This window comes from Schistocerca nitens, chromosome 3, assembly GCF_023898315.1.
Source record: "Schistocerca nitens isolate TAMUIC-IGC-003100 chromosome 3, iqSchNite1.1, whole genome shotgun sequence".
Taxonomy (NCBI): domain Eukaryota; kingdom Metazoa; phylum Arthropoda; class Insecta; order Orthoptera; family Acrididae; genus Schistocerca; species Schistocerca nitens.
Genome location: NC_064616.1, coordinates 36786520 through 36813618, shown reverse-complemented (window position 1 = coordinate 36813618; position 27099 = coordinate 36786520). Strand labels below are relative to the sequence as shown.

General features: G+C 39.7%; 1 protein-coding gene across 1 annotated transcript in view; it reads left to right on the top strand.

Annotated features, from left to right (window-relative positions):
- Positions 1-11898: 11898 nt before the first annotated feature.
- LOC126247983 (2-oxoisovalerate dehydrogenase subunit alpha, mitochondrial) overlaps positions 11899-27099 on the top strand; it is a 173831-nt gene continuing 158630 nt past the window's right edge. The window contains exon 1 of the mRNA XM_049948554.1: positions 11899-12159. Coding sequence (XP_049804511.1) covers positions 12091-12159 — 69 coding nt within the window. The 5' untranslated portion in view covers positions 11899-12090. The remainder of the gene's footprint in view (positions 12160-27099) is intronic.

Below are 27099 nucleotides of genomic sequence, written 5' to 3'. Positions count from 1 at the left end.
GTCGCTCCCATCAGCCACCGCGCCGATTGTCAAACTTGTTTGCGCGATTATTACTCACACAAAGTGTTGAGTACTATTGACAAGGGTTTCAAATATCTCCCGTATTTCTAGATTTCCAGAAGGCTTTTGGCACTGTACCATACAAGCGGTTTGTAGCCTTGTGTGCTTGTGGAATATCGTTTCAGTTATGTGACTGGATTTGTGATTTCCTGTCAGAGAGATCAGAGCTCACAGTAACTTATGGAAAGTCATCGAGTAAAACAGAAGTGATTTCTGGCGTTCCCCAAAAGTAGTGTTATAGGCCCACCACTGTTCTTTACTTATTTAAACCATTTAGAAGACAATCTGAGCAGCCATCTTAGGTTGTTTGGAGATGATGCTGTCGTTTATCGTCAAGTAAAGTCACCAGAAGATAAAAGCAAATTGCAACAGATATAAAAAAAGATATCTTTATAGTGCAAAAACTAGCAATTGACCCCAAATAATGAAAATTGTGAGGCCATCTACATGAATGCTGAAACGAATCTGTTAAACATTGGTTACACCATAAATTAGTCAAATCCAAAGGCCATAAATTCAACTAAATATCTAGTAATTACAATTATATCTTACATTGGAAAGAACAAACAGAATATGTTGGGGGGGGGAGGTAAACCAAAGACTGTGTTCTATTGCAGGACACTCAGAAAAGTCACAGATCTACTAAAGAGACTGCCTACACTATGCTTGTCCATCATCTTTTGGAGTACTGCTGTGCAGTGTGGGACCCTTACCAGATAGGATTAACAGAGCACATCGAGAAAGTACAAAGAAGAGCAGCAAATTTTGTATTATCGAGAAATAGGGGAGAGGGTGTCACTGACATGATACAGCGTTTGAGGAGGACATGATAAAAGCAAAGGCGTTTTTCGCAGAAGTGGAATCTTTTCACGAAATTTCAGTCACCAACTTTCTCCTCAGTATGCGAAAATATTTTGCTGGCGCCGACCTACACAGAGAAAAACGATCATCATAATAAAACTAGGGAAAACAGAGCTTGCACGGAAAGATTTAGGTGTTCGCTTTTTCCATGCACTGTTCGAGATTGGAATAATAGAGAATTACTGTGAAGGTGGTTCGATGAACCCTCTGTCAGGCTTTTAAGATTTGCAGAGTATCCAGGTGGATGCAGGTGTAGACGTAGATGAATGTGTGCAATTTCAGGAATTTTGCTATTTCTATGAACAATTTCATCAAGTTCTGCATGCCTGCCAATTCAGCACAAGGTGCTTCTTGATGCACAGAACAATGAATCCCATCTGTCGATCATTGTACGTTTTTGCTCTTTCATTGTGAACTACATCTTTAAACTCATTCTGCACGGTATTGTAATATTGTTTTATAGCAAACCTGCAGTACCTATGACTCACGCGACTGCATAATATACACTGGTGTCCAAAATTAAAGCAGCAAATCGCTATTTCCCTGTCCTATGTCTAATTGTCGATACAGTCACACAAATTGTCAACATATGTCTGTATGATCGTGTTCTGCAAGGATGATGACATTCCAGTCAATGGACAGCTCTGCCAGTGATGACGTCAGGACACCTACTACACGAGTTAGTGTATACCGGGTAGCCTCACATCAACAGTCACTGTGTACACAGTCACAGACGGTGCATTATGGCACAGAGAAGGTGCCTGCCACACTCTCTGCGGTGGAGGGCCGTAGAAAGAAAGTAAGCAGGACAATCACAAACTGATTTGGCTCAATGGCTTAAAGAGAATCGTTTTCTTGTTTCTCAGATGTAGCGACGGTTTATAGATGCTGAAACTGTATCCTAAAGACCAGGACAGGACCGACCACGTGTGACTTCAAAAGATAGGACCGTTATTTGGACGTAAGGGCACGACATTACCGCCTTATTACAGCATGGCAACTGGCATGTGAGGTCACAGCCTCCACTGGATGTGTTTTATCGAGGCAAACGGTGTGCAGAAGGCTTCAGCACAGTGGCCTTTATTGTCGGAGAAATGCTGTATGTCTACCTCTGATGCGTCTTCACAGAAGGGAACGTCTGGAGTGGAGTCATCTACATGCCACCTGGACGGTCGAACAGTGGCCAGTGTTGCTTTCACAGATGAGTCCCAATTTAGTCTGGAGAGTGATTCTCGATGGATTCGTATCTGGAAGGAATGTGGAACACAATTTCAGGACCAAAACATTGTGGAAAGAGACTGATATCCAGGAGGGCCCCTAACGGCGTGTGCAGGGATTATGTTTACCACTCAAGCCCATCATCACGAAATGTACGGGTGATTCGGCAAGGTTTAACTGCTGTCAGGTATCGTGACGAGATCTTGGGACCTCATCTGCAGTTGTTGCTAGGTGCCGTGAGCCCAGGCGTCGTATTGATGGACAATAATGCTCAACCTCAAAGAGCACGAGTGGTTGATGTTTCCTTGGAAATAGAAGAAGATATTGCATGCATGGCGTGGCATGCTGCCTCTCCCGATTTGAATCCCATAGATCGTGTCAGGGATGCCCTAGGGAGACGGCCTGCATCACGTCAGCATCCACCAACCACTCTACAAGACTGCGAGCAGTTCTGCGGGAAGAATGGGTGTTACTGATGACATCTTTCACAGCATGCCCCGTCATCGTCAAGCCTGTATTGCTGCCAGAGGTGGTCACACCCCTTACCGAGCACACTGACCAGTTGTCGGAATGTGTGTTCAAATCCATTAAGTAAAAAAAAACGAGGCAACATTTTTGTCTACCATCATGCATGTTGCAGCTGTTTGTGTTCTGTATTCTTTACAATATTTCTGCTTTAGTATCACCTGTTTACACCGATTTGTGGCAAAATAAACGTAACACTGCAAAATTTCCTTTTGTTGCTTTAATTTTGGACCCCAGTGCATATTGAGTATTCTCATCCCTCTCTTCTGTCACTCTCATTCATTTTTAAAGTTTTGTAATGATAGATCGCTAGACTGCCTCTTTTTGTGCAAAGAGCCCCAGGATCTGTGAATGTTCTTCACATTACGAAAAAATAGTGAAGAGTAAACAGTGCTGACACCAAGATTCTGCCGAACTGGAGAGGGTAGTAAAAAAAAAAAAAAAAAAAAAAAAAGCCGCACTGCACTACTAAATGTAATGCCGTGCTGTACCAAATACTTCCGCGAAAGAACGAGTAAAGCCAAGACAGGTTGAGCCTTGGCCCATGCACAGCCCGCACACATAGGCCATGCGAAGTTTAGCATGCTGTGCCTGCTCCTGCCTTACACCATCCTTGTCTGAGAAAAAGTTAGTTTTGTGGAAACGCGGTGTAGTGCCGTAAGAATTTCACTGAGTAATGCATATAGAGCCAGTAAACTTAAGGGAAATGGAAGGAGAAATCTGGAAGCGATGTATGGAATGCGTGTTCCACTGAAGCAACGGAAAGTCAGTGGGACGAATTTTCGGTAAAACAAGCTATTTATTAGGTTAGACAAAGATAAACACTAAAGTTCATCCCTTGTAAAAGCCTTGGGAAACAACGAATAAAAATAAGAGAGATACAGTGACTGGGTGCCGTCGCAAGTGAGGGAACGTTAAAAGCTGTGTGATAATGGGACACTCCACATGGAATCTCGACACTGCACGAAGCAGAACAACATACAAAATGCTTACATTGTCGTTGCACGTGATAATAACGGCCTCCGAAGTTGGAAGGCAGGCTTTCCAAGGCGTCTCGGGAATGCTAAAGAGGATGCGATGCGCGAGCCATAAATGACTAAAGTGCAACTGATCCTAATCGGAAAGCTGTGATGCCCACAGGCTCTCTGCCGCTAACTGCTGCACCAGATCAACTCACCATATTTACCCTCGAATAGTCTCAGTACAGAATGTACAGCACTCATGTCATGTTGGAAGCACTGGTTCACGAACGAAAAGTGTAGCATTCGTGGGCCAGTTGCATAGACCGTTCATCACCAGAACACACAGAAGAACGCCTGCCTCCCACGCTGATGAGAATTCTGAGCGGAAGCCCCGGTAGGCAGGTCGCAGTACTGTGGGTGAACACATTCCTGTCAGTAGTACCCACTATGTCGTGGGTGCTTTGGAGAGCATCTACGTGTGACTGTAAGGAGAGAGTCGCCGCTAGGGCAGACTGCACAACTCGTGAAATTTTAGAATTTAGAGAGGGGCCAGTCCCCCTCCCCCCCACACACCCTAAGAGGAGGATGTTGGGCTAATAACTCTGGATGCAGCTCCGGGACATCAAATGCTGGGATGTGGGTGAAGTAGCAGTGAGTGTTGCTGACGTGGTAGCGCGAGGTCAGTCGAGTAGTGGGAGCTGGCAACAGAAGTGGTCCATGGTAGCTGACAGTTGTCACAGTGACAGCAGTGCATGCAGGAATGGTTTGTAATGTGGGCAAACAGCTGACTACTGCCAGTGTCTGGGGTGGTGTGGCGGCAATGGCGGCATAGTACAGAAGTGGGTGGCAGCTGCCATGTGGGTGGGTTTGGTGGAAGGTAGCGCAGGTGACCCACTGTGAGTGGTGGCAGGAGGCTGTCCAAAACACACAGCAGGCGACTGGCACAATGGCACAATGGACCACATGGCCGAAGGTGGACCTGGTGAGGTGCAATGGCATTGGGACTACAAATCAGAAAAGAAAGTGCTGCGTGGCACAGCAATGGGTTCAGAGGTGCTGGGTGTGACATTGGGATGGCACCAGTAGTGACCGGGGCGACATTGGTCATGAAATCAGCAGCAACAGTGATGGGCAGGAAGACCTCAGCTGTTGGTGGCATACAGGCATCATTGAGGGTGAGCATGTGAGCTGGTTTAAAATTGTTGAGGACACAACTGAGGGGACGCCATTGAGATTCAAAGTAAATGTTTTTTATTTTCATTGTAAAACGAGATAAGGGCCTAAGTATTTTGGGCGGATTTGTGGCTGGCATGCATTGATGCATTGACGCATAGCATTACATTAGTGCACTACGTGAGGTCATGGTACATGAAAGTCTTGTACTTGCCAAGGCATCATGGAGGCATGGTGAAAGAGCATCCCTCAACAGAAGAACAGTAGTACTTCACTGTCTCATAGACTGTGAGCAATTCCCGATCATACATGGCCCATTTACGATGGGGCCATTTTGCCTTGGCAGTGGAAGGGGGCTGAAGCAGGTGGTGGGGGTAAAGGGACTGGGTGGTGGCTGCAGCCAGCGGGGGGATGAGGGACTAAAGCACACAGACTGCTATTATGGCAGTGGCGGGAGTCCTGCATGGTGAGTGCTCTATAGATCACAGCAGGCACGTAAGAATTCCAGCTCTGGAATAAAAGCTTGTCCAGCAATAAACTGAGTTTGGCTAAGGCATGGAGGTATTGCATAAGCTGGGTGGGCTTCACATCAGGACACTCTTCTGAAGAAAATAGTGTGTCGGAGTGCTGTGTTTTGAATGACTAGGCCCCCTTTTAATATACATTAGCTGCCAGACTGCGGAGGGTTGGTGACAATGTGAGCCGCCACCATGACAGCAGTCTCGAATTTAGCACTGGTAAAGGCGAACTGCGGTGTGTCATAATTCCAGACCGTCTGAGGATTGCCTTTGTGGAGCCATCTGTGCCAGCAGGTTGGGCAGACTAGGTGCAGGGGTCTCACTGGATGAAACACTCTGCCATGAACGACATGCACAAATGTCCAAAGGAACAGGCACTTTGGCGACTGCAGCTTTTATGAAATACATGAAATGTATTCATAGTTGTGAATATGGACAACCATCAGCTGTACAATGAAATTAAAATCATGAAAATTTGAACCAGACCTTATAACACTTCTGTCCGCTACTGCTATACCATAACCTTAAAGTTGGAAGCAGGTCGTGAAATAAAACTATCTTGTTAAAGCAATTAGGGTATAAAGCAACAGAGCAGTGTTACCCTCTGAGAGGAATTTTGTTATGTTGACCGTGTTGTACCTAACGGAGGTGGCTTATCGCAAATGAAAGTCAGAGTTACGTAAATATTTGAACAGTAACAAACAAAATTTTGCCTATCTGCACTGTTTAACTCATAAAGAAAACGGTCGCCAGCCTAACTAGGCAAGAGAATGATTAACATTCTCGTTCAAGAAAATAGTTATTAGTAACTTTAACGGATAAACACAACCTATACTTGGCCACACGCAAGTGCAATGAACTCTGACACATACATATGTTTACGTTAAGATTGAAGCTAACAACTGGAGCAGCACGAACTATTTGCAAAAATATAACAGATACCAAAACACACTATTACCTTCAGGGCTTGTTCAAACTGAACGGTCTTTATAACATTACTATTAACATTCACTGCAGGATCATAAATTGGACATATGTTAAGTCTCTCTCAGTTAAATACTTTACTATTTAAAAATGAAAGTCAATTGGAATCCACTAACAGGTTGCTTCTCACTATCATTTGAATAAAGAAATTATGGTTTTCATAATTAGTGGTCTTTCCGTTACTTGTTGGCGAACATTAACACAATAGACAAACTGTGGATCCTGTTATACTGTTAATATGCAGTTCTAATACACAAGAGAGACAAACACTTAGTAAACATGAGTATATAACTTTTCACAACTGCAGTTTTCCACTTTTACTACAGTGAGACACAGAATTAACATATATGTAAGATACTGACTCACCTTCTGCGATTTACAACAGGCAGTAATGTGATCATTTACTAAGCAAAACTTTATAAGCCTCAACATTAAGAACGTTTAATTTTGAAGTTGGGAACAACATATTAATAAGCAGTTTTAATAGAAAAATTATTTTCTGCAAGCATCAATTACTTTAGTTCACTTTCTTGCCACATTAACTTTAACTTTTTTTTACTGTGTTCAAGAGGCATTAATTAGCAAAAACACTGGCCTTTAATGTTCTTTCTGTAGGGATACTCGGTAATCACTTTAGTTCAAACGGAGAGGAACCTGAGAGGTGTTATGATAAGGAGAAGAATCAAGGTAGGTACATAAATTCAGTTATAAGTTACCTTATATTTGTGCATACTAAAACATCCGATGAGCTGATCCTTCACTGTACATTATTATAGCATTCCGATACAGTGATTGCGCAATGTGGTGGCAACTGCATGTTGGTAGGTGGATTTGCAGGCAGAATTGCTGGACTCTGTCCCTTCTTGGTGGCGATGATGAATACCAATTCCAGAATCGTTCCAGCTATTTATCCATCCATCCAAGGCATTAGAAAGTAACAGAAAAAGCCTCTCTCTCGGAACCAGCACAATATGCAACTATTACATGGCAGTGCACAGTTTGGTAGCTCGTCCCCGACTCACTCTTGTTCCACCTTTTCCACCTAGGCCAACCACAATTTGCGCGCGCTACACAGTTCCGTTCCCGAGGGGAACCACAACGACTATTACATACAGAATAACTAAGAACCCTAAGTGAGGATCAGCAGTTTACATAACAGCAAACAAACATTTTAAATAAAACAGAACATTTGCACATATTAACATTTCTCCAAAAAATAATTCACACAGAAATTACAATTATATACAGTAAGTTTTGTTCCCTCCAAATCGGACAAAGAATTTAAATGACAGATATACTACATTGCATAGAATCAAACCACGACATCAAAGTTTTAACAAAGAAAGGAGTAAACAATTTTATGTTATCTACTCAATCAAACACATTTACAGATACTCAATGTTATAACATTAAATAAAACAAAAGCAAAATAATTCAGTAGAGCATTAGAGTTATAGTGTTGCAACCTGACCTTGAACTCGTATTTCATGCTTCTCGTTACCAGTGCCATTAGGCAATCCAAGCACAACTCACTGCCAGATCCAAACAAACACATGTCATCAACCATATTACAACCTGTACTCGTATATCCATTATGTATGTCCCAGTACAGGCGAGACATTGTACTTGAAAGTCGTTTGCCCAGTGTCGTTGGATAAATGCGATGTTGCAGTGCCTGTGTTATTCCAAATTACAAAGCAGTGTTCCTTTGGACATGCATGCGTGCATCCTGACACCGTATAAGCGACTTTCAAGTACAATGTCTCCCCTGTATGGGAATTTACATAATGGATACATGAGTACAGTTTGTAGACACATGGTTGCCGACATATGGAAGTTTAGGTCTGCCCATGAGTCGTGCTCAGATAGCCTAACAGGAAGGCACCGCTCGCAAAAATCGGGAAATCCGGCTTCAAGTCTGACACAAATTTTCATTGTCGTCATTCCATTATACAGCTGATGGTTGTCAATGTTCGCAACTGCAAATACATTTCATTTATTTCATGCCTAACAGGGAAGGTGCGATGCATGGAACATGCGAGAAATGGGGGCAGTAGAAGGAGGGTCTTTGAAGTCCAGATAACTAGTGTGAAAACACACTGCAGCGCCATAAATGTTTCACTGCACAACACACATCATCGCTACAGAGCTAGGGAACATAAGGGAAACAGAAGGAGAAGGTGGGAAGTTATACATCGAATGCATGTTCCAGTGAAGCAAGAAAAAACCTTCTGGACAAATTTTCGGAAACACAAGCTATTTATTAGGTCAGAAATACTACTACACATTATTTACCAAAACATAGATAGAAAAAATGATCTGTACAAAAATTTGAGGCCTGATTTGTGTAGCCAAGGTTCTTAGTTCGTCAGTTATGGCAAAGAAACAAACCGACGTTAAATTCTTACCTGGGGGCCTTCACTAAGATTAACACACGTTAGAAAATTCAACAAAAACACCAAAAGTTTGGCCGTCATAGGGGATGTGGGAAACAACGCATAAAAGTAAAAGAAATACAGTGACTGAGCACCTTCGCACATGAAGGAAGATTAAAAACCCATTGAGAAGTAAATGGGATCGTCCATATGGACGCTCAGCACTGGCTTGAAGTAATACAACGTACAGGACCGTTGTGTGTGTTGCTGCACATGGAATTAATGGCCTCTGGAGTTGAAACATGGGCTCTCCAAAACGACTCGGGTATGAAAAAGAGGATGCAGCATGCGAGCCATTTATGGCGGGAATGTGACTGGTCCTGTTCAGAAAGCTGTGGCACTCACAAACTACATGCTGCTAACCAATGCACAAGGTCGACTCTCCTGATTTATCCTCAAACAGTCACTGTGCAGCACTTAGCACTGGTTCACAAATGGGAAGTGGAGCATTCGTGTGCTTGCTGCATTGACCGTTCACCACTATAACATGCATAAGAATGACTTCCTTGCCCACCAATGGGAATTCTGATCCGAAGCCCCAGTAAGCTGATTTGGTGGTGAGGTGAAAAACATTCCTGTCAATAGGTGCCCACAATGACATGAGTTATTTGGAGAGCATCTAGGTGTGACTGTGAGCAGACCTTAGGTCTCGCAAAATTTTAGAATTTAGAGTTTGGAATTTAGAATTTCGTTTCTTAGACTGAAGGTGATTTTGATGTGAGATTGTTAATTTGGAAGTGTTACGACCCCACACTGTAAACAACATTGGTGTTAATCAATAATAATAGAAAAGTTTAAATACATTCATAATTTTGAAACTGCAGTTCCCTTCTGATTCTGACATCTGGCTGCTCCAAGTATCCATCTGCATCACGATCTGGGAGAGAATATCCTGAAGATCGCAGGAAAGATTTAAATGTACTGGGATTAGAGGATGATGATGACGATGGTACTGTGATTTTGGGTGAAAACGTTTCATTACATTAGTGGCTACAGTGCATAAAATTATATAAAAAAGCTGTAAATACTGCAAAGTTTTCTGATAACAGAAACAAAACTAGCAGTTTAAAAGTGCTATAGCTTAAAGCAGAAGTGTTGTAACAATTGGAGCAGTCATTATATTACCTCAAAACGATGATCGATATAAATATGAAACGTAATACGAGTGACTTGTTCAGAATAAGAAACATAAATTCCATTTGTCTCTTGTTTGTGAAAGATGTCCCTAAAGTTTCTGTCATGTAGTTGATTAAGGCTGATCATATGCAAGTGAAGGGAGAGGGAAATACAGATCTTTCAGTTAAAGACTTGACTCTTGCAAGTTATATGAATGTGGAAACATTCTGATTGTAAAAGATGATATCTACTGTGGATGAACAATTTATGAACCATCCACAAGATTTAAATGTACTGGGATTAGAGGATGATGATGACGATGGTACTGTCATTTTGGGTGAAAACTCGTCTCTGTTTCATTACATTAGTGGTTACAGTGCACAAAATTATATAAAAAAGTTGTAAATACTGCAAAGCTTTTCTGATAACAGAAACAAATTTGGCAGTTAGGAACAGTTTTACCATATATACAAGTACTGATGGGGATTTTGTTATCCCTCTGTTAATTTTATAGGGTATGTTTAGCACAAACTTACGTTGTTGCAAATAAAATACTTGTATGAATCTGCTACAAAGGAACATTCTGCAGTACCAATGGATGTTAATGATTTGTTTGTGGGTGACCAGTGTGTAAACAAGAGTAGTGTAAGACTTTTACTCAGCATAGTGTGGAGCCTATACTGTTCTGCCAGCATATTTATGAACAATTGTACAAATTAAATAAATGGCGCTTTGTAAAAAAACGTCTCTGTCAAATATTCCAAATGTAACTTTGCATGGCATACAAACAAAAAATAAAACCTTTTGATTCATGTCAAAGCATCCCATGCATCCTCAATAATTTTTTCATGCAAAGTTCTTCATAGAATAAGTTATTTTACGAATAAAACACAAAAATTTCTTTATCACTGTGTACCTCTAATGGGCTGTTAAGCCCTTCTTGACAACTGTGATATGATATGTCACCTAGTTTGGAGTCTGTTCATGGTAAATTTGTTGGGGGGTTTAGCACTTAAAAGGTGATAATCTGATGTACAAGAGAGGAGCTGTGCATATATCATTTTAATCATGAGGTGAATGCCATAAACGTTGTGCAATCCAAAGCTTTTAGAAATATGAAGTTCTGCTAACATGTGGCGTGCTGTGTTAGCTGTTATCGAGAGCTCACCGCTAGTCATGTAACTTTTGCTTGTCATGTAACAACTGATGAAGAATAGTTGCAAATATTAACAATATAGTGGCCATAACTTTTTGTCAGTTCCGTTACTGAACATGTCACTTTTGTGTCGTTGACGTTTTCACGAGGCATATATCAGATTTCAAGAATTCCTGCCAGTGTCTCCACATCTACATTAATACTCTGCAAACCACTGTGAAGTGCATGGCAGAGGGAACATCCCATTGTACTAGTTATTAGATCTTTCTCCCGTTCCATTCACGTATGTAATGGCAGAAGAATGGCTGTTTAAATGGTCTGCAATTAGTCTAATACTGTCTTCGCTGTTTATATGGGGGCGACGCATGGGGGTTGTAATATATTCCTAGATTCCTCGCTTGAAATTGATTCTAGAAATTTCTAAGTAAATTTCCATGGGAGAGAGTCACGAAGATGCTGAACGAACTGAATTGGTTGACATTCATTATGAATACAGCTTGAACTTACGTTATCTGACGATCTAGTGTGAATCAACATTTAGCCCACACCCATTCTAAACCGAATGACGCTATTTTTGCGTGCAAAAATTGTCTTCAAGCGTGATTTGCGCTGCCAATCGGAATGGGAATGCTACGCCAGGAATAACTAACTGGGGAATAAAATAGCATCGTACAACGCGCACTCCAAATTATACCGTAGTTAACATTTCCCTGAATAGTTTTTTGTTTTATCTTTTGATTGTACACTGGCCTTTATTATGAACTGGAATCGATGTCACTTATTCCCCTAGAAAGCTGCTGTATTACTACTAAAGCGCCATGTGACGGTGACATCAGCGTCACAGATTAATTCCATGATAGTATTTCTACAATCTGATTCATTTGGCTTCGCAACAAACTGTCGTGGCCAACATCTATGGAATACGCAACTAAATAAGTACGAAACACGTGCTATTGTTTTGAGGAGCTTGTAAAAACGATATTGTTTCAGGTGCCAACTAATCGATATGACTATTTGATGACGACATGTGTTATGAATGGTGAAATTTGTGTCGTTTCCTGTTGTTTTGATTCCTGAAGGAAATGGCATCTAGAGTTATTTCTCGTGGAGTGAAAGTTTCTCAGCGTTTGTTGTTGCCGTTTTCCTTCCGAGTAAGTATGTTTGTGTATTGTCAGTATTTAGCGCGGGATTCAAACCAAATAATATTTTCCCAGGCGTGGTACAGGATTCGACGATAGTATAAAACTGTTGTTGCTAGCGTGGAAACGTACAGTATTTGTATACGTAAATACCAACTTTGTGAAATGACCTCACATTTGCTGGAAAAACAAGTGCCATGCAGACACATCTCCTGTAAGTCATATTACTCGCCTGAAGTTACATGTTCCAAATAGAAATTCAACGAACTGTAACCAACTTCCTGCCCTGATAACAACTGAAGTAACTTCCTGCTTACAACTAGTGGTTTGAGATTTGCACGGTGTGGTCATCGGCGAGGGAGTAATCTGGTCAGTAATCTGTCTTGCTTGAAAAGAAAATAGGATTATAAAGATTCATCATTTTGAAGTATTATTTACCATTATTGCAAAAGGCATTTAATTGACCATCATAACCAAACGTGTGGACCAATTTTGATTATCAAATGCAAAAACACTTAAAATTTGGCCAGCAGGAGATGTGCCATTGCATCATGGCACAATGTAACAAGTTACATACATTTTCTGACACTAAGGCAAAAAATTAAGTGGTAGAAAACTTAGGTTACACATTTTTACTTAGAGAATCTACAGATAGTTCAGTACATCCTTGTTTGGAGTGCCAAACATTTCCTGCGTACCTGTGGGGAAAATGTTTTGGTTGATCAATATTGTGGCATATGTTATATTTATTTTGTGTTTGGTAATTATGTCTCTCAATTTATGGAGAAATTGATACAATACTATATTATTTCAATAAACTGCAATACTTCAGGCCCAAGTACAAGTTACAATGGAGGGTTAATTAAATCTGATGCTTGGTGTCACCATCATCTTTGGTATTTACTAGATTATTCACACATACAGTATTTAATTACAATTTTAAAAAAAAAAATTTTTTTAGTGTATGTTGTTATTTCCTAATAAACATTTATGAACAAAGTATATGATGAAACATGCAATCCATATCAAATGCACAGCCACAACATAGTAATGTCACTGGACGACCCGGTCTTTATTGATTTGTATGACATCAGAATTTTTTTATAAATTTGTATTGTCCTTATCTGCATAACAACAACCAGCTCCATCCATTTGCTTGGACCCGTGACATCATAAAGGTGACGGACATTGATATTTCAAGCATATGCAGAGAATGAAGTCACTCACTACACTTGTGAACAAACATAACTAACACTCAAAATAGTAAACTCCAGCAATAGAATGAAACTATCGGGATAATTGCAGGAAGTAGGGGGTTCTGGGTAGGGGCAAACTAAATAAACATCGGTATAAATAGTGAGACCATTCAAAAAAAAAAAAAAGTAAGCACACAAAATTCTTAATGTGCAACACAAATGATTCTCATCATAAATTTTGTATCACCTATGAAGTAAATGGTACCAGTAACCCAAGCAAAATATGGAAACAAAGTAGTCCAAATTTTACTTGACCTGTATAGCCTTTGATACCAAGAAACCTACACACAACTCAGTATCGGGCCATTCTCAAAAATGGGACATTTTTGTAAAAAAAAATTATTTTTGAAAATGAAGTTTTGGAAATACGGAAGCGTCCGATTCCGCCCGTCTGCTTTGACCCATGACGTCACAGATATGGCGGAAATGACCATAAACCACGATTCCAATATGGCGCATATAAAGTCGGTATGTACACATTATGAGGACGAAAATACATCGAAAAACAAACACACACACTTTCCACAAAAAGTCTAATGGCACTAACGGGACAAGCACGGGAAATAGGGTGTTTTTGGTTGGGTGCGAACTAAATATAAACAAATTTAGACACCCAACCCCATACAAAACCACACAAAACAACGAAAAATCCGACATCACAAAACTCCCCAAATACCACTAAACACAATATCATCTGGAATCGGACACTTCCCTTGACCTATATAGCTCAACAGCAGCTCCTGATCCCATAAATTAGGATAAAACACTTCCCTTGGCCTATATAGCTCAAAAACATGCCCTGATACCAATGTCAACATACACAGCCACACATTGGGATCGAACACTTCCCTTGACCTGCGCACTGTTAATTTTATCCGCCATATCCATTCCTGAACAAAAACCGATTAATTTACTAAAATTACGACACCATATACAGTGAAAAACACTAAATTAACCTTCACACAAAATCGTTAACTCACTGAAAAGAATTCCACTACAAACACAGCCAACACTCTAACAATTCTGGATAATGAGCAAAAGCAAACTGAGGCCATTACACCACACAAACGAAAACCCTGAACATACCACCAGAGAGCACAACAAACCACAACATGACGACATCTACAAACACGCCACACTCACAAACCAAACTCTGCGCCGTCATGACGTCACACACGACAACACCCTTACGCCACGGGTCAAAGCCGATGCGTGGGATCGGACGCTTCTGTCGACCCGAAGTTTTATGTATTTTGATGTTAGTGCAATCAAGTAAACCAGTACTCCAATAATGGTCCCCCCCCCCCCACAAAAAAAAAGTATTTTGTGAAAAAACTAAAAAAATTATTCAACATAATAGTGGAGGTGAGCTTGGTAGTAATGGAGGTGAGACCTTCCTAAAGTACCTGAATACTGCGTAAGTTAGAAGTTAATAATTGTAATTGAAACATGAAATGAATCATTATTGATTGTTCCTGCTATTGCGGTACGAATAGATCAAGATACAAATGGTACATCTGGCTGAAATATTATAATTTTTCAAATCGGCACTGTCCTTGATTACTGGTGTTTGGAAGATTTAAAACTGTCACGATTTCACACCATTCTACATAAGAGATATTCTCTTTTCTAGGGAATATGAACAAATTGCCCTAAAAATCCCAGGCCGTAGCCAGAAGCAAGTCTGGGAGTACAGCGACTAGCTTTAAAAACTAAAAAACATTAGGCTATTATACAGAAAATTAAGGTAAACCTACTCAGCAAGCATATATAAGCTACATAATTCCATCACTACTTTTTAGATGTAAATAAAATAGGATCGTTTTGATGCCTGAAGCTGACCTTGTAATATTTTGGAAATCATAAGTTAGAGCCGAAACCATGTTTTTTTTAAAAAAATCACTGTCTAGTTAAAAGATAAATGTGTCACTTATATACAGACATAGCTTTTCTAATTTGATAAATAAGACAGCTTATTTTATCGTTTAATCACTAATCAACATTCCGATACTACATTCTCACCTCTGTAAAGATCAGTTTTCACGGAGGTGAGAAACATTCACAAAATTAGATGTTGAGCTGCTGCTTGTGAGGTTAGACTTTCCTATCTCCTTAGTGTTAATTTACAATTAATGTGTAATCAATTGATAAAAATAACAATTATAAATGATTAAAACTTACCCAAAACAATGAACAATGGAGTATCTGAGGTGATGGTAATCAATGTCGTTATTTCTTCTTTGCACTGTAATAATTTAACTCAAACTCTACAATCGTACAAGCCACGCTATAACTGCCCAAGAATCAAGATGGCTGCTTGCAGTTCCCCTTACATGAAGAAGAAAGCTACTGGGACACTGTATGAGACATTTATTGAACTATAACTCTTATTTACAGAGGTGAAGCTGTGGCATGGGACTGGGTTTGAACAATTTTTAAGTAACTTTAAAAATGGTTTTAACAAAAAATACAGTAATGTCTCATTGTTAATAAATTTTGTAATTGTTAAACTGGTTAAAAATTAAAACCCTTTATAATGTGTTGTCCAATTTTACTTAATGTAACCAAGGTAGATGTAGAGGAGAAGTAACAGAGGTGACATCTCACATACTGTTACTGAAATTTTTAACAAAATTGAATAATTGTATTTAAAAATAAGTAAATTAATGATTTAGTATAGTTTTAAGCTAAATTCAAGATATTTGAAAAATCTTAAATGCATTTAAATAAATCATATTATGACCTGGGACTCAAATATGCCTGATTTTTGAGAATAACCCCTGGTAGTTTCACTTGACCTGTACAGCTGATTCACAACCTTCTATACAATGAACCCACTCACAACTCCAAAACTTGATACCACGAATTTCACTTGGCCTATGTGGCAGCTAAAGTGAAGCCTGCAGTACCAACAACCAACACCCTCAAATCATCATATCTGTCCTCTAAACCTTCACTTATCCTGCCTGTCTGATACGAAATCTACAGTACAACAAACGAAGATGTAACTAATAGCTAACATGTAATCTAACCAGCAGTGGCAAACCAATATCCATGGTACCTATCAACCACATTCTAACACAATTACCAAACGCTAACAAGAAAAACTCTGAAAATTTCGGAAACTTGCATCTACACCAATTTCAATAAACCCAAACAACTCTAAACATAAACAGAAATATCAAACATTACAATCCAAGTACAACAACAAAAATAACAAGCAGTGACCTACTCTCAAATTTCTGTCATATCAGTGACTGTCAAAAGAAGATAAATAATATTAAGTCTCCAACCATAAGGAAGACACAGCACTAATAATTCAAAATACAGACAAGAATCTGTTGGCCACGATGTGCAAAATCAAAGTAACTCGCTAGCAAACTGGCACACACTCTTTGAATAACAACCTGACACACTCAGTGTACAACACTGAATGAATCATTAAAACAACTTTGAAACATAAACATCAATATACGAGAGTGGCCCCAAATACTACAACACACCATCTACAAACAGACCTGACTTAAAAACACTGCGCCACCACGTCGTCATGCAACACAACACTGTTATGTCACAGATCAGAGGAGAGGGTGGAATCGTAACTTTATTTTGACCCTTGTGCTCAAATGTTAATCCAGAACTTCCTTCTCACTAGGAAGTACAGAGTTCATGTGAAAACTGACTATTAAATATGGTATCTATTTTATCCCCTGTTTATGAAATAATCATTGAAATGTTGCAAATACACCATACCATGGAAGTGCAGTCATCCACAGGAAGCCCTGAGATTTAGCTCTGTGCCCCCAGTATACTGTTAGATAAGTCAAGCAGCAGATCTGAATGCAATACAACTTTCAATTTCATTTGGAATAATATGGAATTTTGTTTCATGTCATTTTCCTGCTCGTAATTAGTGGTTTGTTCCATCTGTGGAGCCAGTTCTCCTATTCACATACTTTTAAGATTTCGTGAATTCTGCAGAAATGCAAAATGAATGAAATGAGAGTAAAGCATCAAGAAATAGGTCACGTCTTTGTGTGTTGAGAAAACAGTATGTGCAGTATAGGTAAGTTAGAAATATTAAAGCTAGAAATATGACATAATGATTGTGACGTAAAGAAAGCGATCCAAGTGGTTTGGTGAGCAATACTGCCAGAGTACTTGGTTAAATAGATTCCTTATAATGCATGACAAGAACATAATTGTGTGTCTCCAGGCCTTTGTAGCTGTTGTTATTGAAGGTAAAATCTTCTGGGTTGGTAGGCCTTGTTATTTATTTTACATGGTCAGGGTTTTGATCCCTCTGTTGGGATCTCCTTCAGGGTCTTTTGGTGTCCATGGTTAACTGAACACTGCCAAAGCTGAGTGTTGTATACCATTATAAAGAGAGATTTTTCCACTTTTATAGTGAAGAAGTGGGGTTACTGAGAAACTCCTATGGCTACCACTGGTGGGCCATCATGATTGGATAGAAAGGGATTTTTCCTGCACTTGTGCCAAAGAAGAGTTATTGGTTCAAATTCTTCCTACTGCTCTTGGTAGGCAACCATCATGGGAGAGAAGCAAAATGGCAGAGCAGGAAAGGGGGAATCTTTATCAAAAATGTTATTGTCCATAGAGGTTGCATCCTGGACATCGTTGGTATTGCTTGCATAACACGGCCTCATAGTCAGTTCCTTGATGGCGGGGAGCCACAAAGCAGGAATCTTATAGCTGTCCTCTCTGTTGAAGTTACATTCATTCTTACAAATTTTAATCACTTCTCAGACTTTTAGACAGCACGCATACATTTCTGAAATCAATGTCCAGGCCACAATTCTCAAGATTTTCTGTACCACAGATTTCACACTTCGTTGTAGCCGCTTATGGCGTTTGTGTTACTTAGTACGTATTTTAACAGTCTGTCCTGTTCGTCTATATGCACTTTGCCACAACCACACGTCATTTCATAGACACCCACAGTGTGGAGGTAATCAGGTCCATCCACTTTTTGTTGAAAAGAGTTTTTTTTTTTGTTTTGTTTCGGCTGAAGAAAGATAGCTGTATACCAATTTTCAGAGAGTTCGGCTGATGTAGTCATTAACCACAGAAAAAAATAACAGAGTGAGAAGGTGGTTGCTCATAATTTTTATAAGCATAATTAATATTCTGTTCAAAGACCGTGTCTGTGGACAAACTAGCATTGCCATTTGGCTTCATTGTCTTCTTCAAGAAATCCAACTCTGATTCCAGGCTGTTGGTGCTGATCAGGAAAACGCCATGAAGATAGTATTGGGCACTGCTTGCTTCTGGGCTGGGTGATGGTGTGAAGTGGCATCTAAATCCCTGTTTATGTTAGTAGGCCTTCCATACACCCTCTGTCCTAAAGTGTTGTTAGAGCTACTCTTTACCAATACATATAAGAACGGGAGACGAACCTCACAGACATCCTCTGAGGGAAAGTTGGTTTTGCGGTGAATCTCATTTAAGGAATTGTGAATCCTGTGAAGTCCCTCTTTGCTGTGTGGCCATAGTTCTGTAGCAAATCTGTCATCCACATAGCAAAGCAAACAAGAGGGCTTTAAAGGAGCATTATTTAATGCTTGCTGCTCAAAATGTTCCATAAAAATGTCAGCTGCTACTGGCAACATGGATGAACCTATAACACCACCATTAGACTGTTCATAAAGTTCTTCTCTAAATTTAAAATAGCTCAATCTAAACCGTAACTCAGTTAGGTCACAAAAATGTAGAACAGCTGTCTCTCCTATGATCTCCATTGTACCTGGTGCTGGGGTGTTACTAAATAAGGATTTCGCATCAAAACTTACAGGAATGTCACTATCAGATATCTTTATTGTATATAAAGTTTTGCAAAAAAAAAAATTTCAAATCGTTGTCAGAAGTGTTAGTTTTTACTACTGGATGTCTCAGGTTTCCAGATAAATGACTTGCTAAAAAGTAGGCTGGTAACTAATTCCACTCACTGATAGTCTTAACGGACACCATTCTTTGTGTATCTTGGGTAGGCCATACATTCTGGGTGAGGGAAGTATTCAGGGCATTAGATTCTTGCCGGCCGGGGTGGCCAAGCGGTTCTAGGCGCTACAGTCTGGAACCGTGCGACCGCTACGGTTGCAGGTTCGAATCCTGCCTTGGGCGTGGGTGTGTGTGATGTCCTTAGGTTAGATAGGTTTACATAGCTCTAAGTTCTAGAGGACTGTTGGCCTCAGAAGTTAAGTCCCATAGTGCTCAGAGCCATTTGAACCATTAGATTCTTGGCAGTAAAGCTATGTATTCTGGAGTGTGATAACAGATTTTTCACTTTACAAATGATTCTGTTTGTCAGACTACCTTTTAACATGCAGTACACAGGATCAGCTAATAGTTGTTCCATCTTCTCGTGGTATTCTTCAATGTCCATAACAAATGTAGCATTTCCGTTATCCACTTTCATCACCACATTGCTTTGTTTTCTCTTTAGGTGACTGAGAGTTTTCCTTCCCTGTGTCATTCTATTGCATTTGGGTGGTTTCGCTTTCTGTGAAATTTACAACATATCCTGTCTTACACCTTCAGCTTGAAGTTTCGGAAGAGAGAATGAGGATACTTAGATGGCACTGACAGTTTCTTTAACAGAAATTCTGTTACATATAGTTGTGAAATTTGCCACTATTGCCCATTGCTGAGGCAGCTGTTTCATCAAGTTCCTCTGATGAAAGGTTCACTACTACTCACTTCAGTTCCAGAATGGCATCTTTTTTTGTGTATTTTATCCATCAGTTTCTTAAACTTCTCTTTTTGTGTCATAGTATTGAAATCTGATAATCTTGCTGAGTGATTGAATGTTATTGTGTCTGCTTTATCCCAATCTTGTGGTGAGAAGTTGTTGCCAATGGCAAATGCAAAGCTATTAAAATAGAGCTAACATAAGTCCCTGTGTATTTACTATATTCTTTGATGAAGAAGTGCTTGGCTTGCCCTTTGGTAGTTCTTCTTGGCTTTCATTGTCTGCACATGGTGACGAATTGTGATACAATTGGGCATAACCTCATTATCACGACACTGGGAAGAGGTGTCAGGTCACTAAGTAATTTCTCTCTTCTTCTGTGCGCGTTTTCCAGTCTTCTGTAGATGGTATAAACATATTATGCATACAAGTCTGCAGGCTTTTGTGGCCTTTTGTGTCAAAGGTAAAATCTTCTGGCTTGTTAGGCCACACTGTATTTCTTTTGTACAGTCAACATTTTGACCCCTCTGCTGGGATCTTCTTCAGGATCTTATGGTGTCCACGGTTAACTGAACTCTGTCAAAGGCCTATGTCACATTCTTTCATGAAGAGGAAATTTTCCTATGTTTATGCTGGAGAAGTGGGGTTATTGGGTAAAATTTCTGTGGTTACTATTGTTGGGTCATAGTCATTGGGTAGTAGGTGAAATTTACTGCTCTAATGCTGTAGAAGTGGGTTATTGGCTAAGAGAAGTCTGCTTGTTTTAGATTTGCTCCCATGTCATCCCTGTTGTTCATAGTAGGGTTTCTACAGAATGAGGAAAAGTTCAGGAACAATAGAGAACCACGGAAGAAGCAATAGGAGAACCTCTGTCTGGAAATGCAGCGGTGAAAAGCTAAGCTATAAGCCAAATTATCAACAGTTGGCTGGAAGTTACATTACCCCTCAAGCAACAAGTACCACGTAGACAGTTGTGCGGTAGTGCTATGTTTGTGTGTGGTGTAGAACAAATGCTGTCAATGTATCCTCATGCAGCATTTGAAGCAGTGAGTTAGAGTACGGTATAGGATAGTGCATTAATGACAAGCTCTTGAGCAGATTATGTCTAGATGCTGCAAAATAGGAAGTGCTCACTTTGTGTGGAGGGTCCTTGTTTACTTTGCTTTCATATTGTTGCTGTTACTATTTTGGATGTATTGTTTGTGCTTGTACTTCATGTGGTGAAATAGTTGTTAGTTATTTTATCTGAAATTCAAATTCTGGATTTTGCTGGTACAGCCATCTGCTGCATAGCCAAAGGTTGATGTTACTTGTTATATGGTAGTTTCATTTGCCAGCTAGTACATGAACAACAGCAAAAAAGAATTGTGTTTCATCTATTAGAACTCTCTCGTGTCCTTGTTTATATATTCATTCATACTACCAGATATCATCTCACAATGATACATGGATGTATCATCATAATATAGTGAAAATAAATAGTTCAAAATACGTATACACACAGAATATATAAGTATGCCTTTATGAGGATATTACAGGTGCTCAGCTGAGGCCTTGATGAAGGAGCCATATCACCCTTTGCCGAAATGGTTGAGGAAAACATAAATCACTCTGTCCTCCCGAATACGAGATCAATGTCTTAACAACTGCATTGCTTCATTCACTTGGCCCCTATTGTACAGTGTTCTTTGATTTGCCTAAAATTTAATCCATATGCATACTTACTGGTCAGCAGGACAGTCCTTGGAAACCTTGTCCTCCTTTGTCAACTGCCGCCATTCGTCTCTGTCCATTAATTTCCTTCTCCAGTTCCTGATTCCCATTGTTTTGACATCCTCTTCCATATCTTCCTATTCTCCTTCTCCTTTCAGACTTTCCTGTAAACACTTTCTTAACACTCTTAGTTTGTGACATTCTTAGAATACAGCCAGCCCACCTTGTTTTATCTTGCTTGATTTTTCACTGCCCTATTCTTCTGTCCAAAAAGTGTCAATAGTTCTGTGTTTGCCCTTATTCTCCAGCTTTCTTCCTCTCTCACTGCCCCAAATATCTTTCTCAAAATCTTCCTTTCCCCTCTCAACAACGAGCCTTCTTTGTTTTTAGTCATCACTCAGCCTTCAGATCCACAAATAGTAGTCAAATATATGAGTGTGTGCTGAAAAGTATTGACTCTGAATTTTGTTTGTGAAAACTCTTAAAGCTTTTTAAATAAAATGAATGTTATTGACATTCTACTTTATTCTTCATGTCTACATATTTATTTCACAATGTAATCACCCTGATGACAAACACATTTCTCCAAATGAGAGACCAGTTTTTTGGTGCTGTCACTGTAGAATATTCGACATTATTGATGGAGCCACAACTTCACCTCTGCTTGCAATGCTTCATCACTATCAATGTGAAGTCCTCAAAGGTGTTCTTTAAGTTTTGGAAACACATAATAGGGCCAAGTCGGGACTGTGAACCCAAGGTGTCAGATTGTTTCTGGTCTCATGGCTCTTGGGTGTGGTCTGACATTGTCATGCTGAACGAGAGAGTGTGCCTTATGTAGACAAACTTTTTGAAATTTAAAACTCAATTACAGCATGTTGTTTCTCACACACCGACACAGTTAACTTATGTGCTGCCATGTTACATGCTACAGTTCGAAGCCCTCTAGTGGCAGAGGTTTGCAAATATTCGAAAGCATTATTTTTCAGCACATTCTCGTATTTTGATTCCTGTATTCCTACTAACATTTCTGGACTTAAATGTATTCTGCATGTAATAATATCATCAGTTTCCATTTGCTATCTTTCCTTGAATTCCTATTGATGTCTTGCTATCTTCTGTTATTGTCAAACATAGATATTAAAATGCTTCCGCTCTTTGATATTCTTTCCCAGTTGTCTCTATTCAAGTCTCTTCGTTATTCTTACCGGCATCTCCCATTACTATGTACTTTGTTTTGCATGTATTCATTTCCAGTTCTAGCTTCTGCACCACTCTTTCTGATGAAGCGTAATTATCTTTCATACATTCCGTGCATTTAATGCTACGTCACTGGCATATTCCACCACCTGAACTTGCTGGTTAAATATTGTTCCCCCATGGGTTTGTTTGCTTTTGCCAAATTAACTTCTCTTGTGCTAAGTTAAAGAGTAATTCAGATATAATCTCTCCCTGCCACAGCACCATCCATACATGGAACTCTCCTGACAACTCATGTTCTATTCTGGCCTTGCAAACTGTTGCTTTCATTGCCATTTCCATCAGCCTCACTAAAGTGCTTCATACTTTGGAGAATACTATTTCTGTCTGGACTGTTGTGTGCTTGTTTAAAGTCAATGTACAACTGATGAAATTGCAGAATATTCATAAATGTTCTCTAGCATTTGTCTCAAAAAAATATCTGGTTCATTATGGATGTACACTACCGTTCATTAATTTCAATACACCCAATAAATGACATCTAGTTCTCTGTAGATAAGCTCGAATACTGTGGATATTATGGTTGAGGAAGCAAAGGAATAGTACAACAGTTGTACACATGTCATGATTTTTGTGTGAGGCCATTGAGGTACAATAGTATCCAACAAACAATGTTGTGTACCTAAACGTAATGTACGTATCTGATATATTTGTTTACCTATTTGCCAACGGATGCCGCATTTGGTGCACCTGTGTTGTTCCCTGTAGTGATGTGATGTCCGCAGCGAACAGCAAGCATTACATAACGTGTGGTTCCTGCTCGTCAGTTCCTTCATGACATTGAAGTGTGCACATTGCTAGTATGGCTCCACGAGTGGAGATACCCACAGAAAAACATGTTGCAAATGTAGCACTTAGCCAAGCAGGTTTATCTATTTGCCAAATTGCGAAACAGTGTAGTGTGTCTATAGGGGGAGTGCAATACACCCTTCACCCCTAGAAGACAACAGGTAGCAATAAAGACATACCACGATGAGGAGAACCTCGTAAAACAACTAAAAGTGATGAAAACTATATCAGAAATACCAGTAAGAGAAATAGATTCAAAACAGCACCCCAAATTAGTGCAGAATTGCTAGAAATGAACACGTCAACAATATCTGTTGCAACAGTAAAAACGAGACGGACTTTAGTCGGCTTGAAAGAATGTGTCACAGCAAGAAAACCCCTTCTAAGGCCCATAAATAAACAGAAGACACTTGAATGGGATAGAAAACATCGTAATTGTCCATCAGAAGAGTGGACGAAGGTGTTACTTACCAATGAATTGAAGTTAGAGATTTTTGGAACGAGAAGGAGAATACTTGTTTGCTGATTTGTAGGAGAAAGGGTGGCCCAGCAGTGTGTTCTACCTACAGTTAAACTCGGTGGAGGTTCTTTTATTGTTTGGGGATGTTTTGTCGGAGATAGAGTTGGCAACATTGTGAAAATATAAGGATGTATGGATCAGAAGCAGTTCCACTGCATACTTCAGTATCATACAATACGAAGTGGATTGCACTTAATAGTGAAAGGGTTCACCTTACAACAGGATATTGACCCATAATATCAGTCGGCATACTGTACGAACTACTTTTGATCAAAGGAAAAACAGAAAGTACTGAATGATACGGTATGGCCATCTCAAAGCCCCGATCATAATCCCATTGAAATGGTCTGGGATGAAGTGGACAGACGTATGAGGGAAGTTAATGTATCCAGCAAGGAACACCTCTGGAATGTTGTTTAAGATGTGTGCAATGATAAAGATTCACAACACTTACAAAAACTGATTGACCACATGCCTAGAGTTTGTGAGGCAGTCATTAAATCCAAAGGAGAATACTTTGAGGAAAGTAAAGCATAATGATTGTGATTGTTTTATATGCAGAAGTTAATATAATTATATTTTGTGATAAATAACGTTTGATTTGTGTTGTAAATCTGAAATACCAGGTTGTATTGAAATTAATGAGTGGTTGTGTATTTTTTCTAAATTTAACCTGATAATCTTCCAGTATCCTTCTCACCCAGCATTGTAGTCAAGAAGCTAAAATATTACTAAACAACTTGCAAGTTTATCCAAGAAAGTTATCCCACAGTAATTTGCTGCATTCTGACTTATCACCTTTCATAGTAATCTGCAGATTTTTCTCATGGTCCAGTCTTCATTCGTTTCTTCGTTTATCCAGATTTTCCTTACTAATCCATTAACAGCCATCTCCATCTTCTTTCTCATAAATTTTAATAATTTGGCCTCTACGCTGTCTTGTGCTGCTACTTTAATATTTGTTAGGTTTTTAATTGTATTCTTCAGTTCCTCTAAATCTGGAGATGTGACATCCTGCTCTGCCGCTTATGTTTCCAAGTCTCATTCGAGGAAGAGAATGAATCCTCCTTTCCACTGAGTAACTCAGTAAAATGTTCCTGCCAATTTCCCTGAGCTTTGCTTTTGTCTCCCTTATCCAAGACTACTCTCAGATGGAATCCTCTGTTCAGTTCTCTTCATATTTTGTAGGACTTTTGTTTCTCTTTATTGTCCCCCATTTCGCCCAACTGCTCTGTCTTCCTCCTTTCATACTGCCTTTTCTTCATCCTGCATAACTTATTAGCTCTTTTCCTATTCTCCTTATACTTTTGTGCTTCTAGTCTTGTTTTCCTTTGCAGCATTTTTTACCTCACTTAATTTTTCATTTGGGTTACTAGTGATCTCTCCATCAAACCATTTAATTTGTCTTTTGTATTCTACCCTCCCCAGTACTTTGTTTGCTGCTATGCTGAAGGCTGTTTTCAAAATCTCCCGTTTAGTTTACACATCTCCTTCCGTCCCCATGTTGTTTCCTGTTCTGAAAATCTCCACTAATTTCTTCTTGTGTTCTTCCTGCTCTTCTTTAATTTGGAGACTTACTTTATTACGTTTCTCTTTTACCCTACTCTCCTTGTATATTGCCAGATCTACCTCTGTCTGCATCTGATCCGCATTAAGTAATGATTTGTGTCTCCGTCCACTGCTCCTTAATATCTCATGCTTGCTGTTTATCTATAATTACACGGTCCATTTGCTTTCTTGTAACTGTGACTGGCGATGACATAGTGCACTTTTTAATATCTTTCCTTAGATGCCATGAGCTTTCTATCATCTCACTGATTAAATCTCTCAGTCTTAGTCCATTATCGTTATCGAGTGAAGTGGCTCAGTAGTAAGCACACAGGACTCGCATTCGGGAGGACGCAGTTCAAACCCACATCTAGCCATCCAGATTTAGGTTTTCCATGATTTCCCTAAATCGCTCCAGGCAAATGCCAGGATGGTTCTTTGAAAGGGCGCAGCTGATTTCCTTCCCACCTTTGACACAGTCCGAACTTGTGCTCCATCTCTATTGACTTCGATGTCGATGGGATGTTAAACCCAATCTTCCTTCCTTCCATTATCATTACTGACTGCATGCAGGCTTTTGTTTCCTATAGTGTTTCTATATATTCCTTCTTTCCCAATTTTTGCAGTCATATTCCCAAGGATCTTTTCACATTGTACCTTTGAACTTCAGTGATTTCCTCCTCCGGTTGGTCAGGGTACTTTGGTTTGGAAGTGAGTGGAGGGTCTCAACCAAGGGCTTCGTCATCCCTGTGATGGTCTGGGCTGCGGATTTCTAGGCCTGTGTTATCGTATAGGGAGTTGTAGGACTCCCCTTGATAGGTTGGGGGTGCACCACACAAAGAAAGAAGCTACTCGGGTAGCAGAGTACTTGTGGAGTGAAAACAAGAGTTTTTTAGGCTAGATGGTAATTTGAGGTGTTCTGATGAACATTCACCAGTTGATATGAAGCGAGGGAAGTCAGATGGTGTTCAGAGTAAAGACACTTTGACTGTCACAATTTTATCAGTAAACTGTTGAAGTATTTGTAATGAAGTTCCCGAATTTGCTGCTCTCCAGGAAAGTTCTCATGCTCAAATTATTCTTGGGATGGAGAGCTGGTTGGAACCCAAAGTGGAAAACTCTGAGATATGTAGTGAGCCGTGGAGCGTATATCGGAA